The sequence below is a fragment of the Brachionichthys hirsutus genome, unplaced genomic scaffold (genome assembly GCF_040956055.1).
Source record: "Brachionichthys hirsutus isolate HB-005 unplaced genomic scaffold, CSIRO-AGI_Bhir_v1 contig_328, whole genome shotgun sequence".
Classification (NCBI taxonomy): domain Eukaryota; kingdom Metazoa; phylum Chordata; class Actinopteri; order Lophiiformes; family Brachionichthyidae; genus Brachionichthys; species Brachionichthys hirsutus.
In genome coordinates, this window is record NW_027180446.1 from 120,966 (window position 1) to 137,033 (window position 16,068).

At 42.2% G+C, this 16,068-nt stretch overlaps 1 protein-coding gene across 1 annotated transcript; it reads right to left on the minus strand.

Moving 5' to 3' along the window:
* Nucleotides 1-2,492: 2,492 nt before the first annotated feature.
* On the minus strand, nt 2,493-13,027 carry LOC137914969 (retinitis pigmentosa 1-like 1 protein). The gene is made up of 6 exons (XM_068758450.1): nt 12,659-13,027; nt 10,419-10,584; nt 9,289-9,902; nt 8,231-8,370; nt 2,605-5,071; nt 2,493-2,510 (listed from the first exon to the last, which is right to left on the minus strand). The coding sequence occupies exons 1-6, from the start codon at nt 13,025-13,027 to the stop codon at nt 2,493-2,495; spliced, it is 3,774 nt and encodes a 1,257-aa protein (XP_068614551.1).
* Nucleotides 13,028-16,068: the final 3,041 nt, after the last annotated feature.

A 16,068-nucleotide genomic window follows, 5' to 3' on the forward strand; every position in this document is an offset into this window, starting at 1 on the left:
TGCTCTTTTAGATTCCTTTTGATCATCTGTTTTGCTTTGAATAAAAGTTTCAACCTCTTCATCTGTTTCATCCTCTGATCCATCTGATGATTCTTCTTCCTTGTCTTCTCCATCATCTGAATCTCCCAGGAGTCCAGTACTGTCTCGTTTGACTGCTTCAGTCTTGTCTTCCTCTTCATTCAAGGTTTCAACATTGTCTTCATCTTCGTGGCTTCCATTCGGGATATTATTGTTTTCACACCGTGTTAAATTTGTCTTTGACTCTTCATCATTACCGTTATCTACATCGTCCATTATATTTTTTCCATTTTCATCCTCATCCTTTTCTGGCTCGAGGTCCACCGCATCATCAGTGTGCCCTGGGTCACCGCTTGTCTCATCTAATCCAACTGCCACCATGTCACTTTGGCCATCTTTTCCTACGACAATGTCAGGATTAGTCTCAGATTCACTGTCAACTTTCACAGCTTTGTCATCAACTCCTTTTTTACGTTTCTGCTTGTTTTCTTCTGCAGATTCATCTTTGTTGTTATCAGAGGATTCGGTATTTGCATTCCCCCTCATTTCTGGCTTTCCCAGTTCATCTTCTACTCCATGTCTTTCAATCTCATCTCCTGTCGTTCCAGCTTCTTTGCAATCTTTATCTGCTGCACTGGATTCCTGACAAATTTGACTTTCAATGGAGACCTCATCGTTTTCACTCTGTTCAGATTCATTTTCTTCTTCTTCAGTGGCACTGTCTGCAGCGTTGTCAGATGATTCGCTCCTCTGAAGCTCTTCGGCTGGTGCTGCTACAACCTGTTTGACCTCCTTTTCAGCAATAGTCACTTCATCATCGTCTTCTGTACTCTCATCCTCTCCAACCCCTTTGCCAGGCTTGGTTTTTGAAAGTTGTTTTTCTTCCTCAGCATAACTTGCAAACTCTAAAGGATCCTCTTCATCTGTGCTCTTGTTTACGTGTGTTGTTGCTTTGTTTCCGGATTCATTCTCCTCTGAGGTTGATGCTTTACTTTCTTTCACTGATGCATTATCAGTCACAGCTTTGGTGCTTTCCTCCCTGGCAGATTCACATACAAGTTCTTCTCCGCCTGTGGTTTCTTCCATCCCATCCTCATTTGATCCATTATCAGCATCACTGATTTTGTCTTCATCCGAAATGTCTTTTTCTTTGGCTGTGTCACTAGTTTTATCATCAGTTGCTGCTGCCACATCTTTATCGGTCTCTACCTCTGCTGCTTCCTCTGTCGCATATTCTTGTGCAACTGCAGTGGCTTCAACAGGTTCTTCCTTAAACCCATCTTCATTTGTGACAGCAATCCTCTCATCTTCAGCAATTCCACCTCCAGCTGTTGCTTCTTCACTCATTCCTGTCTCATCTGATTCAGACTTGTCTGTGCTGAGAGCTTCCACAGCTCCATCTCTCTTGCATTGATGTTCACTTGCAGACCCGTCTGAATCACTGTCAGCTTCAGCTTCCTCTGTAGCAGCATCTTTTTCTGTAGCATTTTCATTTCCTACAGTTTCATCTTCCTTGTTCCTTACAGGACACCCTTCTCCATCTTCATCCATCCCTGCTTTGACTGTCCCGTCCATGTCAGATTCATCTTCAGCTGTCGCTGCCACATCAGACTCCCCTGCAGTATTTTCATCTTTAGCATTAGCCGTGCCTGCAGGCTCGTCATTTACTACGGCCTTGCCTTTTCCTGCAGCGGTTTCATCTTCCGTTGATGCTTCTTCAGCTGGTTCACTTGTTGCCTCATTGTCCTCTGCTGTGGAGCCCTCGTCCTCTTCCTCAGCAGTCGCTTCCTCATCATCAACAATCGCTGCCTCCAAAGCCTCTTCTTGGTCACCACTCTCTTGATTTGAGATCTCTTTTTCTGGAGCCATCACAATGTCAGTTTCTGCCTCTTCAGCCAGTTCGTCTGCTGTGTCTTTGTCTGTGTTGTCATGTGACTCTTCTGCACGGATGTGAGCGATGACTGTTTCATCGCTGCTTGTCTCTTCGTGCACAAAGTCTTCTTTGTCTGATTCCAGTTCCCCGTTGGTGATTTCCTCCCCAAGTTCACCCTCAGCTGTGGTTTCTTGAGCCCCGACTTCTTCACTCGTGGAAGCAATCTCTTTTTCAACAACCATTTCATCTTCAGCTGTTTCCTTTGTCGGCTGATCGTTCTCCTCTTCGGCGGCGTCTTCATTTGTGGTGGCGTCTGAACCCTCTGTGGAACAATCGTCACTCGTGGCAGCATCCTCCGTCCCACCTTGAACTGCTCCTGGTACCAAACCCACCTCTTCATTTTTAGATTTCTGTTCACTGGCCGCTGCATTGTTTTTGACTACAGATGCCTCTTTGTCAGATTCTTTTCTGCTTGGGGATGCCACATCTGCCTCTCCTGCTGCATTTTCATCTTTGCGAGCAGGCACAATCTCATCCTCATCATCAGGTGCCACTGCTTCCATGATATCATCTCCACGCGACTGATGCTCAGTTAGAGGCGTCACACCTGTCGCTTCAGCTGCAGTGTAATCCGTTTCCCAATTTTCTACACTCACCACATCTTCCGTTGTTTCCGCTCCAGTTTGTTCTTTGGATGTTTCATCAGCGGTTGCCTTTTCATTGTTCTCATCTGTAGACTCGTCAGAACTGGCAGCAGTATTGTCCTCCTCGTCATCAAAGTTCTCCTCCTTTACAGTTTCATTTTCAGATGCTCCCTCCTTCGTTTCATGTTCTGCATCAGTTGTTTCTTCAGCTGATGCGTTGTCATTGATCTCATCTGCAGGCTCACCTGAACTGGTAACAGTATTGTCCTCATCTTTGTCAACTTTCTCTTCTTCCATAGTCTCCTCTTTGTCAGATTCATACTCACTTGTGGCTCCCAAAGTTGTCTCTACGTCTATATTTTCATTTTCTGCTGGGATGGCTTCAAGAGCATTTACATGCAGTTCATCTTCACTGGTGGCCTCAATCTCATCTTCATCACCAGATTTCCCTGCTTCCATGGCATAATCTTTGTCTGACAGATGCTCAGTTAAAGCTGTCTCTTCATTTTCATTTCGAACAGCTTCTTCCTTTGTTTCGCTTTGTGCCGGTTCTTTAGATGTTTCATCAGCTGTTGCCTTTTCATTGTTTTTGTCTGCAGACACTTCAGAACTGGTGGCAGTATTGTCCTCCTCCTCATCAAAATCCTCCCCCTCTTCCACGGCTTGCTCATTGTCAGATCCATGCTTACTCGTGTCTTCCACAGTAGTCTCTTCTTCTGCATTTTCATCCTTCATTTCTAACATATCTCCATCTGTGTCTGCTTTCTCGGCATCTCGTATCATGCATTCATCTTTATGCACTTCTGTTTTACACTTGGTAGCCCATGTTTTAATTGAATCAAGATTCTTCATCACCAGAATTTTCTTTAGGTCAAAGTCCATGGCAACTGGTGCGGTATTTCGAACTTCTGCAGGAATTGGTGGCCGAGATGTAAATGTTTTCTTAATGCATGTTTCACATGGACAGTAGTCGTCATCGTTTTCACCACGCTGGTCACTGTATGGTGTGCCTGTTGCTGAACCATCACTTTGGTTTGCTTGTAGATCGCCTGACTGTTTCAGAATCATCATCAGTCTCTCGCTTGTTTGTACCGACGTTGAGCGGGTCATTGCATCTTTAGAAGGTCTCGGCGGGCCTGCCTGACCTTGAATTTTCTTCCATTCCCTGTCTATAGTTTTTTGGATTCTCTGGTGGAGCTCGGCCGTAAGTTCATCCATCATTGTCTCAAGCGACTCGTTGCCATCCAAGTTCCACCTGACTTTAAAGTCTCTCATTGCGTTCGCATAATGAGACATGAACTGCTCTTCTATTTTAGTTAATAAGCTTAAGACCCAAACAGGATCGGGACCTTGAGTAATCACTTTGGTATATTGTTCTCTTTGATGGAGAGCAGGACTCTCTGAATTACTGTCTTCTTGACATTCCGCATTGACTTCTTCTTCCAGTTTCTTTCCACTGCTGTCATTTCCCGAACACGTTTTGGGGGGTTGTGGAGTTTCAGGTAGTTCTCTTGGACCGTCATTGCTTCTGAGTGTGTCATCTTTTGCCGGATCGTCATCCTTTTGACTTTCTTCACGCATTGCCTCCGAGTTTCTCTCACTCGTCTGTTTCGATGCTGCATCTGCTTGACCTTCACGGACGTCTTGTGCTTTCTGTATCGTATCCACACTGGCACGTGGTCGAGACAAATCCGCATTGATGCCAGCGCTGCTCTTCCCAGATCCCGTGGAGCCACTGTTTACATCCACACCAGAGGATGACGCATGATTAAATTCATCATCCACAAAATGGCAATTGCCCTTTTGTATAACGGTCTCATTTTCTTGCGGAGCACGAAGCCAAAGAGACTGCAGAATATTGGTTAGTTCTTGGTATCTTGCATCTCTTTCATTTGCATTTTCGGGATTACTGTCTATTAATTGCAACTTCACAAGACAATCCAGAAGACCTTGGGCCGAAGAGCTTAGTTTACGTCCAAATACTGGAGAAATCTCCGGTACGCTGTTACACCTGCCATGCTTTGGATTTAAGAGGACTTTCATCACCTGTATGGAGGAATTGAATATTTTCGTGGGAGCTTCTCTCTCAGCATGGGTTTGATCTGAATTTGGTGCGTTTGGATTTCTTTGACAGTCATTAGGAGACGCACTATTTTTCACATCTGACTCTCTTTGATCTTCAGCTGCAGACTCTCCAATTCCTTTCATTTTGTCTATTGTGCGGTCAGCGATCTGTCCATGACAGTCTCCATTAAATTCACCTATAACATACATGTCGCTATCTGCTGATATCATTTTCAACCAATCATTCACAACTTCAGTGGGAGACGCGGTCGGTAGGTTAGATGGGACCGCCTCAAAGCCATCGACTTTTGTGCTCTTCCATCTTTGTTTGCTGCTTTTGTCACTTTTGGCATCCGTGACACGAGCATCAATGTCTGCAGCTGTCAAATGACCATTTACTCTCCTCTCAGCCTCCGTCGATTTTGAGTGCCCAGTTGGTGGAATCTTACCGATCGCTTTGATAAGGTCTGAACTGGACATGGTTTGGGACAAATCACTTTCATTTGACTCTGTGTGACAAGCATGTTGTTGATTTAGTTTTGACTGTTGTTCATCCCGACAGTTTTCTGACACAGAAGGAAGCAACTTTGGCTTTGTGGCTTTGGTTTTAGGATTCCCAACTTCCCCTCCATTTATTGAAGACCCACCTGTCTTCTCTGAAGTAATACCATTGGCTGCGAACATATTATAGTTCACCTCCTTTCCCACATATTCATCTGTTAAAATGTCAGGCGCTTTGGATTGTTCAGATTTCAAAGAGAGATCTGCTCCTTCTTCAGCAGGACTCTCAGAAACTGGTAATGGAGCATTTGACTTTTTGGATCTGCTTGCTGCTTGAACTAGAGTGTGATCGGTGCTTTGTTCCCTTGGATCATTGCCCGCAATGCAGGAGTTTGCTGAAATATTTGACTTTCTTGACTTGGCAGACACGCCTGATTTAGCTGACATGGTGCTTGGTTGTCTTTGCACAGCAGCGCCATTATTTCCAGCGTGTTCCTCAGAAGGAAGGCCGCATCCTTTACTCTTTGATGAAGCAGAAACATACCAAGTCGTTGTTGCGTTGCTTGGTGGCCGTGCTTCAGCCTCTTCTTCACCTGGTAATCTTTCTTTTTCTTCATCTTCACTGCCTCCTTGACTTGAAAATCCAACTGACCTCTCGGATGGTGCGACTGACTTTGCAGATCCGTCTGACACAGCGCTTGTTGCGCGCTCCAGGATGTTCTTTTTTGACTCGCTTGATTTTAAAGACAAAGAAGAATGTGGGGATTTAACTGGCATTGAATCTTCCGTTTCTACGTCACCATTCATTTCAGAAACTTCCGGAACATGTGACTTTGCTGATTTAGCTGACAAAGTGCTCAAAGCTGTTTCCGGTGCCAAATGTTCTGTTATATCTTCAGTAGTGACATCAGAGACTTGTGACTCGGTAGAGCCTTCAGTAAAATGAGCATGAACTGATTTGGCTGACACACGGCGAGCTCTTTGTTGCGTTTGCTTTGTGCCACCTTCACTGGGGCTTTTGAAGCTTTCTTCAGCTGGAACAGTGGAACATTTGGACTTTTTTGCTCTTGCAGAAATATTTGAATTGACTGACATTGGGCTCATTCTCCCTGTGTTCCCTGAATAATCTCTTTCGGTACCGTGTTCAGAGGGAATAGTAGAAGCTATGGATTGCTTGGGTATTTGAGAAACATCCGACTTTGCTGATTTTGTTGATCTGACTGACATATTGCTTGAAGCCCTTTTCACATCATCAGCCTTTCCTTCTTCTGAGGCAGGGAAGACCTTTGATTCTTTTGATTTTACTGAGATCGTTGACTTGGCAGACTTTGGACTTTCTGCTCTGCCTCGAGTTTCACCCTCGTCCTTTCTGTCGTTACCGGAACTTGTGTCAGAAACTTCACAAGCATGTGTAGAAGTATGTGACTTAGAACTTACATTACTTTCTTCAGCTGAACACTTTGACCTCACAGAAACATCTGACTTGTATGAACAGAGTGACATTGAACTTAAGGAACTGCTTTTACTGTGCTCATCTTCATCTGTCTCTTGAGGAGAATCGGCAAGGTGGTCAACAGGTTTGTGAAACGCTTTGGAATTCTTAGGTAGTCTTGAAATACTTGCCTTTTCTGAGTCTGCCATTCTGGTTGACATATTACTTTGGGATCTGTCTTCCGTTGAACCTTTTGATTTTGTAGATATGGCAGAAATGGCTGACGTGGCACTGTGTGCTCTCTCTTCACCATCTTCTACATCAGGAGTGGAAGAGTGTGACTGCGCTGATTTTAATGACGAGCAGCTTGCCGCTCCGTCTTCAGTTTCCTCTTTGTCGTTTTCTTCTTCGGGGTTCTCAAAGCCTCCATCAGACGAAACGCGTGCAGAACAATTTGACTTATTTGATCTTGTAGAAATATTTGACTTCGCTGACTGGGCAGACATTTCTGTTGACTCGGAGGATTTGTCAGATACAATTGACTTTGCAGTTTTGTCAGACAGGGAACTGTGTGCTCTCTCCTGATTGTCTTCGCCAGGAGTGGAGTAATTTGATTGGACAGATTCTGCACAAAGATTCGAGTTTGCTGATTTAACTGACATTTCAGAATCATGTGACTGGACTGATTCAGCTGACTCACAGCTTGCTGGTCTTTCTCCATTTTGCTCTTGTTTATTTTTGCCATCAGATGAGTCGGAGCTAGGGATCGCTGGAACATCAGCGCAACATTTTGACTTACTAATATTGCTCTTGGCTGACGTCGAACGACCTGCTCTCGCGTCACTCTCTCCTTTGGAAATTCTTGACTTTGCCGATTTTCCCGATCCGGCTGACAAAATGCTTGGCGATCGCTGTACATTATTTTCATTAAGTCCTTTTGACTTTGTAGATTTGGCAGAAATGGTTGACCCACTACTTGGTGCTCTCTCAACAGACGTGGTGGATTTGATGGAGCTGCAGCTTTGCGTTCTGTCTTCAGTTTGCTCTTTGATACGTCCTTTTTCGTGGCTCTCAAGCCATTCATTTGAAACAGTAGAGCATTTTGACTTTCTTGACTCCACTGACTGCGCTGACGTTGCGCTCACCGATCTCCCATTATTCTCCCCTTCAATAACTATTTCTTCAGAAGCCTTGCTGCAGCTTTCAGGAGGAATTTCAGAACCCCTCGATTTTGTTGATGCAGTGGAGATACTTGACTTTTCAGATGTCACAGATGTAATCAAGACATTGCTTGGAGTTCTTTCTTCATATTCTGAGCGATCTGCAGGATTTCCTTGAACAGCTGGCACATCCCTGTGCTTTGAACTTTTAGATCTGTCAGAAACCACTGATGATTTTGATGATTGAGCTGACATAGCCGACTGTTCTGATTTCGCTGACGGTGCGCTCGGCACCCTCTCCTGCTGCGATCTTGCCGAAATATTTGATTTACAGGATATATCTGGCATGCAGCTTGGTGAGCTCTTAAAAGTGTCCTGCACGGCATCTCCATCACAAAAATCATCACCGTGTTTAGAAAGAACTTGAGAAACATTTGCGTTTGTAGACAATGTGGATGAATCCGACTTCGCTGACGTCATTGTATCATCAGAAGCCACTGATTGTTCAGATGCATTGGATTTGTGTGATTTTCTGGACCTCGCCGACACATTGGACTTGGTGGATTTTACAGACATGGCACTCTCAGCTCTCTCCAAAGTTGCCACCGTCTCAGTTTCATTTAATGGCACTCCTGGCGAAGCACCGTCGTCGTGCCTTTCTTCTGCGTTTTGTTTCACCTGACATTTAGAGGCTTTAGACTTGGTTGACATGGCACTCGACACTCTCTCATGGGTTTCTTCCACAGCACGTTCTTCATCTCGATGCTTAGATGCTTTTGAACGTGTGGCTAGGTCTTGAGTGGAAGGTCTTGAATGTTTAGATTTTGACTTCACCAACATTGCACTTTGTGCTCTCTGTGCGATTATATTCTCACCTGTTTCAGGCAGGCTTTGAATGCCCTTCTCTGTTTCTAATCTAGAATCTGCATGCGATGTAGCTGACATAGCATGGGATGTCCTCTCTTCAGTTTCCTCTTCAGCTTGTTCTGGTTGAGCAACTGTTGAACCTTTGGATTTCATTGAGGCTTTAGATTTTGATGGCATGGAACTTAACGCTTCATCAACATTCTTCTCTGACTTCTGTTTCTCATCGGCCATTTCTGTCACTGATCTTTTCGAGTTAGAGGATTTCACAGACATGCTACTTAACGGTCTTTTCCCACTTTCTTTGCCCTCCTGTGTTTGTACTTCTTCCGCTGTAACATCTGAAGTATCCCTTTTGGATGTTGAGGCATTTGAATTAAATGACTTGGCACTTTGGGCTCTTTTCTGTTCTCTACCTCCAGACTCTGTGTTCTGTTTTGGTTCAGATATCTCAGAAGGATTTGATTTAAGAAACATGGCACTTGATTGATCATTTTGTGCATCACCATCTTCATCTTGGGTCTGGATCTGTCCTTTTAAATCCTCCTCAGGCTGATTAGATGCTTTGCATTTGCACGTGTATGACCTTCTTGATTTGCTTGACTCCTCTGAAGCACTGGCTCTAGCTGTAGAGCTCAGAGGTAACCGTTGAGTAGATGATGATTCTGTTTCCAATACTGCACTTGTAGCACTTAGTGGGATGTCCTTCTCCTCAACATGGCCTGTTAATACCTCAGAGGAACCACTAGGAGAAGAAGCTGCTTCCCCTCCTCCTCCGTCTTCTTTCACCTTGCACTTTGGTGAGCAAGTCTCACTTTTGAGGACACAGTACTGAACAGTTTCTGCTGCCTCCACACAAGTTTGTCTCTCCACCATTTCATCTGTATGCTCTTCGCTTGATCGAGGCGCTGTTTGTCTTTCAATGACCATCCTTCGAGAAACCATAGTACTTGAGGAAGCTGTTGAGCTTGAAGACTGAATGCAACGACTCGCATCCTGTGTCGAAGTAGCATTTTTCCAAATGTCATGATATCGACAGGAAAAGCAGCGAGGACGGTACATCTCCTCTGAATGTCTTTGGCAGCACCTGTTGATGTAAGCCTCATTGCACTCACCAGCGGAGACGTTCTCAGGTTCTGAGCCGTTTACATCATTACAATGGGCTAAATCTGGTTTATGTTTTCCACGGAGACACTTGCTGTTCTTTCTCCTTAATACCTCTGTTGACCAATGCAATGTCTCATCGTTTTGTAGCCGGAAGCGCACTTTCATTTCCATTGACAAACTGCCGTCTTTATTAACCCGAACCCGTTTCTCGATATCATCATCATCTCTCATCCCATCATCTGTTTGAGGGCGGGAATCCACGTTATCCGGAGATCCAGTTCCATCCGGTAACGACTCATCAGACGACACGAACTCTCTGGTGGATCTGTTTTCAGACTCTAGTTTTGAAGTTGTGGCATTTCTCATTGTTGGTTGTCCTTGGTTTCAGACATGAAAAAGACAGAAGTAAAAAGAAAATGTAATAGATGACATTCATCTCTTTAGCTTGCAATACATAATGAAAGTATACTGTGTACTGCTGAAACAGTGCTTAGATTGTTTAGCGACCTCCGAGAAGGTCATATTTTTACAAGTATTGCTGCTAAAGTAATGGAAATATCCTATAACGCTTGCAGAAAAATTTAATTATGACGTCCCCATAAAGTCGACCGCAAAAATCCTGAGACAAGTAATAATAAAGTAATATGGAATCTAAAGATTTATAGGGCTCACAAGACTGGTGATAGTTGAGTTCTGTGTAGCTGATTATTTTAAAATTGTGATTTAGAAATGAAATCCTTGTCAATAAAGTGTACCCTCCTGTCCGTCACCGCAGCCATCTGACTGTGACATCATGCTCAGCTTCGGAAGCTTATCGTCAGACAGTTTCTGAACTGCTTCCACAATGGAAGGATGAGAGGGTTCACATCCCACACAGATGAGGACACTGGGACACAGGGTGAGACTCTGAATGCTGTCAATCTGAAACAGAAAGAAAGAGCAATATTGGTTAGTGAATGAAGCTGGTAGAAAAACAGAGAAGTATGTTGGATTTGGAACAGATCATTTACCAGAAATAGACATGCCGCAAAATAAACACAGTCTAAATCATTTCAGTCCATCAATCCGTGTCAGGTTTAGAAATAGGTACTATGATGAGGGTTTAGAATTGGGTCACGGTTTTGTCCTTGCTTTTGTGTCACAGAATGAAGTCACTGCTGTGAGTCAAGCGTTGAGTCAAAGCCAGATTAATATCCTAATCCGGGATAATCTTGGGTAAACTTTAATAGATGACGGTGCATTCTTGCAACGGTGAGTTCTCACCTGTAAAACTACTGCTCAGCAGTGAATTTAGCAGATTGACTGACAAAGGCTTGTAAGCACAGTGGTTTGAGCATTTTATGTAATTCATTTAAAAGAAAGATGTTTGGAGGTGTATTTTAGGCAGGGATACATTACACATTCTACTCTTGAATCCCTTTATGCTTGTAGAGAGGCACTCGTCAGAAAGACAGCATTCAGTCGTGCAGGCTGGTTACCATAATATGACCATCATTAATTACCTCCTGTCTCACAAGTGATCAACCTGAATGCTAATCTAGGAGTGACTGTGTGCTGGAAGGGTAATTTGCTGTGGCGACCCCTGGTGGGACAACCCAGAAGAAGAAGAACAAGAAGAAGATCATTTCATATTTGGGTGGTTTTAAAATGTAAATACACAGAGATTATTGTTTTAACAAAAATATTTTACTAGCACCACTGAAATGAATTTAAATTTAATTCACTTTATTTTTATTTCTATAGCGCCAGATCATAACAGAAAGTCATCTCATGTCACTCTACAGTTGTAGCAGGGAAAGACAAAACCCAACTTGTCCCTTTAACAGGCAGAAACCTTGAACAGAACCTAATACTCATAGTGGCCATCTATCTTGACCAGTTGGGTTGAGAAAATCCATCTTGAAACAGTGGATTTTGATGAAAGTTTGTTGAGTTCCTGCTTTGTTAGTTCTTTGTATGGTGAAGTAATCAATAGGCCAAATACTGTTGTCCACTTTTATTTAATTAACTAAACATCTTTGCATTTTGCTTATCCCTTCTGCTTCTGCTCACAATTGACAGATATGAAACTTAAATTTTTCTTGGGCGCAGTTCTGATGAAGCTGCAGTTTTGGATTCTATATCTGCTGATGAAGGCAGACGAATGGCTGCAACCATGGTCACACTAAACCTGGGTGAAGATAATTAATTGCCAGTGTGGAAGATACATTTCTCAAATACTCCTGCATCAAAGCAGGGGAAGTTGAGTTCCAACATTGACCTGTTTTCTCTCATAAATAGCTCTGATTTGACCAAGATTAATGGGTTTCAAAACGGTAGCCACAATCTGAATGTGTGAAGGAAAATCCCCGCTTCATCCCATCGCACACCATCCTGATAAATATGCATTTTAAACAAGTGAAAAAGGAAACAAAAATGACCTGGTATGAGTGTGTTTGTTGTATAAATGTTTATCACTCTGAGATAAAAATAAAATGCTGGAAAGTTGAACAAATACAAAACAAAAAATACCACATGGATTTCAATTTTAGAAAGCTATTGTATATTGCATAATATTAGAACAATAGACAGAAATTATTTGATGCATTGTGGAAAAGATGCAAATAGATTCCAAAGGATTTTGAGGTACTGTGGGGATGATAGTTGGCAAAACCTCCAAAGTGGACTTTAGAATCAGTGTCATCATAGAGACCTCTCCTTTTTGCCGACATAAATAACAACTATGTCTAAAACATATATCATTAATTTATCTTGGAAGTCCTTTCACGATAAACTAATATAGACCAGAGCAACTCACAGTGCTGCTGTTAATGTCATATCCTTTTCAACTCCTTACAACAGACTCCGGGGGTCAAGAACAACCACTTCCTCTTTAAAAAACACATTTCCTGAACACAGAATAAAATCTCCCATCTCTTTACTCCCAAAAACAAATCTATAATATGACCTATACCTATTATTTAACATGTATGGTTCCAGCTGTGCATGGCCTCACCTTGTGGCCCTCCAGAGTGTACAGTTTCCTGGTGTGGTAATGCATGAGCTCAGAAACTTCCTCCAAGAAAAGCCTGAAACTGCCCAGACTCCTGCGGTGCAAGACGATGGTCTTCCTGAACGAGGGGTCACTATTCTTCAGCAGCACCACCCTCTTATTGTACCTGTGGTGACAAAGGTTGTGGCCTGATGGGTCCTCCTTGGGCCTGGTAGGTCTCTTGTGACCATACAGGTGTGGATCGTAGCTGTGGTACTGTGGATGAGAGTAACATGGAGGTTTGGCCAGTGTCTCTAATGTTTCCAGTGCCTGAGCATGTCTGTATTCGGAGCAAAGGTAGCATTCCTCCAGGGGTTTGTAATGGGATACCATGCCATGTTGGGGGATCCTGGGCAACCAGCTGGTGCGATGCTTGAAGGGTGGAGAAATCTTGTGTGAGTTTTCCCCACCTACAGTGCTAAAGCACTGGACGTTTCGTGTGTGGGATGACATTTTGGACAGTCGGGTGCTTGTTCTGGATGAATGACGGGCTCAGGTGAGCAGACATAGAGGGTAGGTCACACGAGTCGTGTCAGGGGTCATACAGCACATCTTCATCGCTCCCACTCATCGCAGGCTGAAAGGGAAAATATAAGGTGAGGTAGAAAAAAACAGAATGGGATGAAGACTTGGAAACTAAAGAAACTATTTTTCTGTCTGCTATTCTTGAAGACATTGCACTGCTGTCTTCATACTACTTCTGGTTATTTTAAAATCTAGATGAATGACAATCTGGAAATTGTAAATGGTTCTTTTATAATAGAATAGAATAGAATAGAATAGAATAGCACTTTATTGTCATTCCACACAGTGATGCAATGAAATTTTGTTGCTATTAAGAGGTTAACATGCTCTTGTACATGCTTTCATACACTTTTTCTTATAAGTAAATACTTGTGTGTGTGTGTGTGTATATATATGCTAAACAAAAAAAAAACAAATAAATGGAAGCTAAAAATAAACTCAGTCACAGAAAATCACTGATCATTCCAAACACGTGACTTAGTTGACACGTACTTTACGTACACACTGCTGAGAAGATCAGAGGACATTAGGATGAGGATACCGAGGATGCAGCAACAAATAAATCCCCCAATTGACTTTAAATAACGAGATTAAGACTCTGCACGCAGTGAAAGTGGACATTACCTCAGCGATCACTGCTGAAGAAAAGACCGTCTTAGCCATCTTTTCCAGCAGTCAGTAAGGCAAGGATTACCTATAAAAAGCAGCAATATCTGTAATAAGCACAATGTGACAATGTATTGTTGCTCCTTGGAAGGGGACGCAAGCCCACTGTGAAAATGCAAATTAAAATGAGTCAATTTTTGAGTCTCAAAATTAGGCCAAGCTTGACTGACACGTGTAAAGAACAGGTTTGGCTGTTGTGTTTATTCTTTTATTAGCCGTGTTATAATTTCGCAAGTGAATCTGCAAGTGTTTACTTTATGTTAAACATTGACTGATGTGTTTTGGTCAATGTCATAATGGTAACATCAGAGGTCGAACCTGGTGGATGCAAATAGTTTAAAAGGAATTTTGCTTGAATATAGTTGGAGAGGATATTATTCTGTCGACCATAATCCAGGATTACAACAGGGGATTCTGGGTCACTTTACTGAATTAAGTGTTCTGAATGCATGTTCAGTGTTACATTCAGTCTTATCTGTACCATCAGCGGTTTCATGATGCCAGGAGCAACACATAACAATATAAACTAAAGTCGACAGAAATGACAACACAGGCTTCTCCACCATATCTAACCAAGGTATTCTGCTTTTCCAGGATGCAAAAAATAAAGATGTAAGATGAAGGTAATATATAGGAATGAGATAATAATTTTTAAGTTAACTTTAGCATAGTTCAGACAAAAACACACCAGAAGCAATTCATCTGCAAACTAATAATAAATGTGTTTTCTTCTTTTCTTCAGGGCATTATTACATATGCAAAATGTTTTTTTCTTTACTCACAATGACCAGGAAACATTTATGGCCCTGGATCTGTAAAATAATGCTATTTATCCCTAAGGTGTCCTGTCTGCCAACTGAGATGCCTAAAAAAAAGTAAAAACAAGGAAAGAATAAATCATCCTGCATGCAGGCCAGCATGAGTTCACCCAGTTTCAAGTGGATTATTTTAACCTTTGTTTGTGCAAAGCCCACAGACCACCACCCAACATGACACAGAGTCTAACTTAGTCTTAATCTTTTGTAAGTGCAGTTTGCAGGGTTGATCTTTCAGTTAGCTGCATGTGCATATTTTTCTTACTATGCAAAAAACAAAAAAAACATTCATGCATTCGATTTAATGAGGAGATTAAACAGTTCTTATATAATCCAACTATGTATACTCACAGGATCCAGAATCATAAAAGAACCTAAATGAAAATAGTCCCAAAGCAGCAGCATGCAAGACGTGTACTCCAAAAGAAACACCAGAGCTATTACAACAGAGATGCCGGTTCCAAAGCCTCCCTCCAGATGCAGGTCTACCTGCTAATCACATGAGCAGCTAAGGATAGAATAAAAAGCTTCACTAATCACCTTGAGATTGGACAGAAATCTGCTGAGGCTTTGGACACATGACTTGGACTTCAACACTGCATTAAAGGAGTTAAGCACACTTTTAGAAAGGACCTGATGTGACCAGTGACAATCTATGACTCGGCAGATTAGTTATTTATCAGGTATATTCCCTTCAGGCATCTTGGTATGATTCTTTATGCAATAATCGTGTTGGTATAAAAAGAAACAAAGCTGACCCTTCTTCTTAGAACTTGTTAATCTTATTTAGGCATTGCTGTGATCTTTGGCTTTACATATTAATTAATAGTGTAGCAATAGCAATATAATTTATGTTCCCTTCCCTTCCCTCCCAATGGTAAACATTTATATAATTAGGGTGATGCTTTTTTGCATTTCCTTGATATGTGCTAGAAAGGATTCAATATTTGTAATAATCTGGACCTGAATTAGAATGGATCCAGAACTCAAGCTTGAAACAGAAATCTTTGCTCTTCTGTCTTGAACAGAGCAGCCTTTCCATTGTTTCTGTGTGTGAGACGTCTTCATGTGTGTTTGTTGGACAGTGTTACATCCCAGACGCATTAGAGCTCTGGGAATATTTTAAATCACGATATAAGAATAAGGAAACCACGAGGAAGAGTAAAGTAAAAGTGGCTCTGATGACTTCCACTAGGTTAAAACATTAGTGGTTTAATAAAATGGTGAAATTGAGATTAGTCTGGTTGTCTTTTAGGTTTTTTTTGTGCTATATTTTCACCTTTGTATAACTATCATTGAAACTAATGGGCATTATTGTTGCCCTCAAAGGGTTAAATGTAACTACTACTGCAGAACTACAGTACAACC

What these genes read in the sequence shown, in the direction of transcription:
- LOC137914969 (XM_068758450.1), bottom strand. Translation starts at nt 13,027, where the DNA reads ATGGTATCCCATTACAAACCCCTGGAGGAATGCTACCTTTGCTCCGAA. An exon ending in CTCCTAGTGGTTCCTCTGAG is followed by an intron (nt 8,371 to 9,288) that starts GTATTAACAGGC and finishes TCTAAATGTCAG; the next exon opens with GTGAAACAAAACGCAGAAGA. An exon ending in AAGTCCAATGTGTCGGCGAG is followed by an intron (nt 5,072 to 8,230) that starts GTCCAGAAAATC and finishes AACCATGTCCAG; the next exon opens with TTCAGACCTTATCAAAGCGA.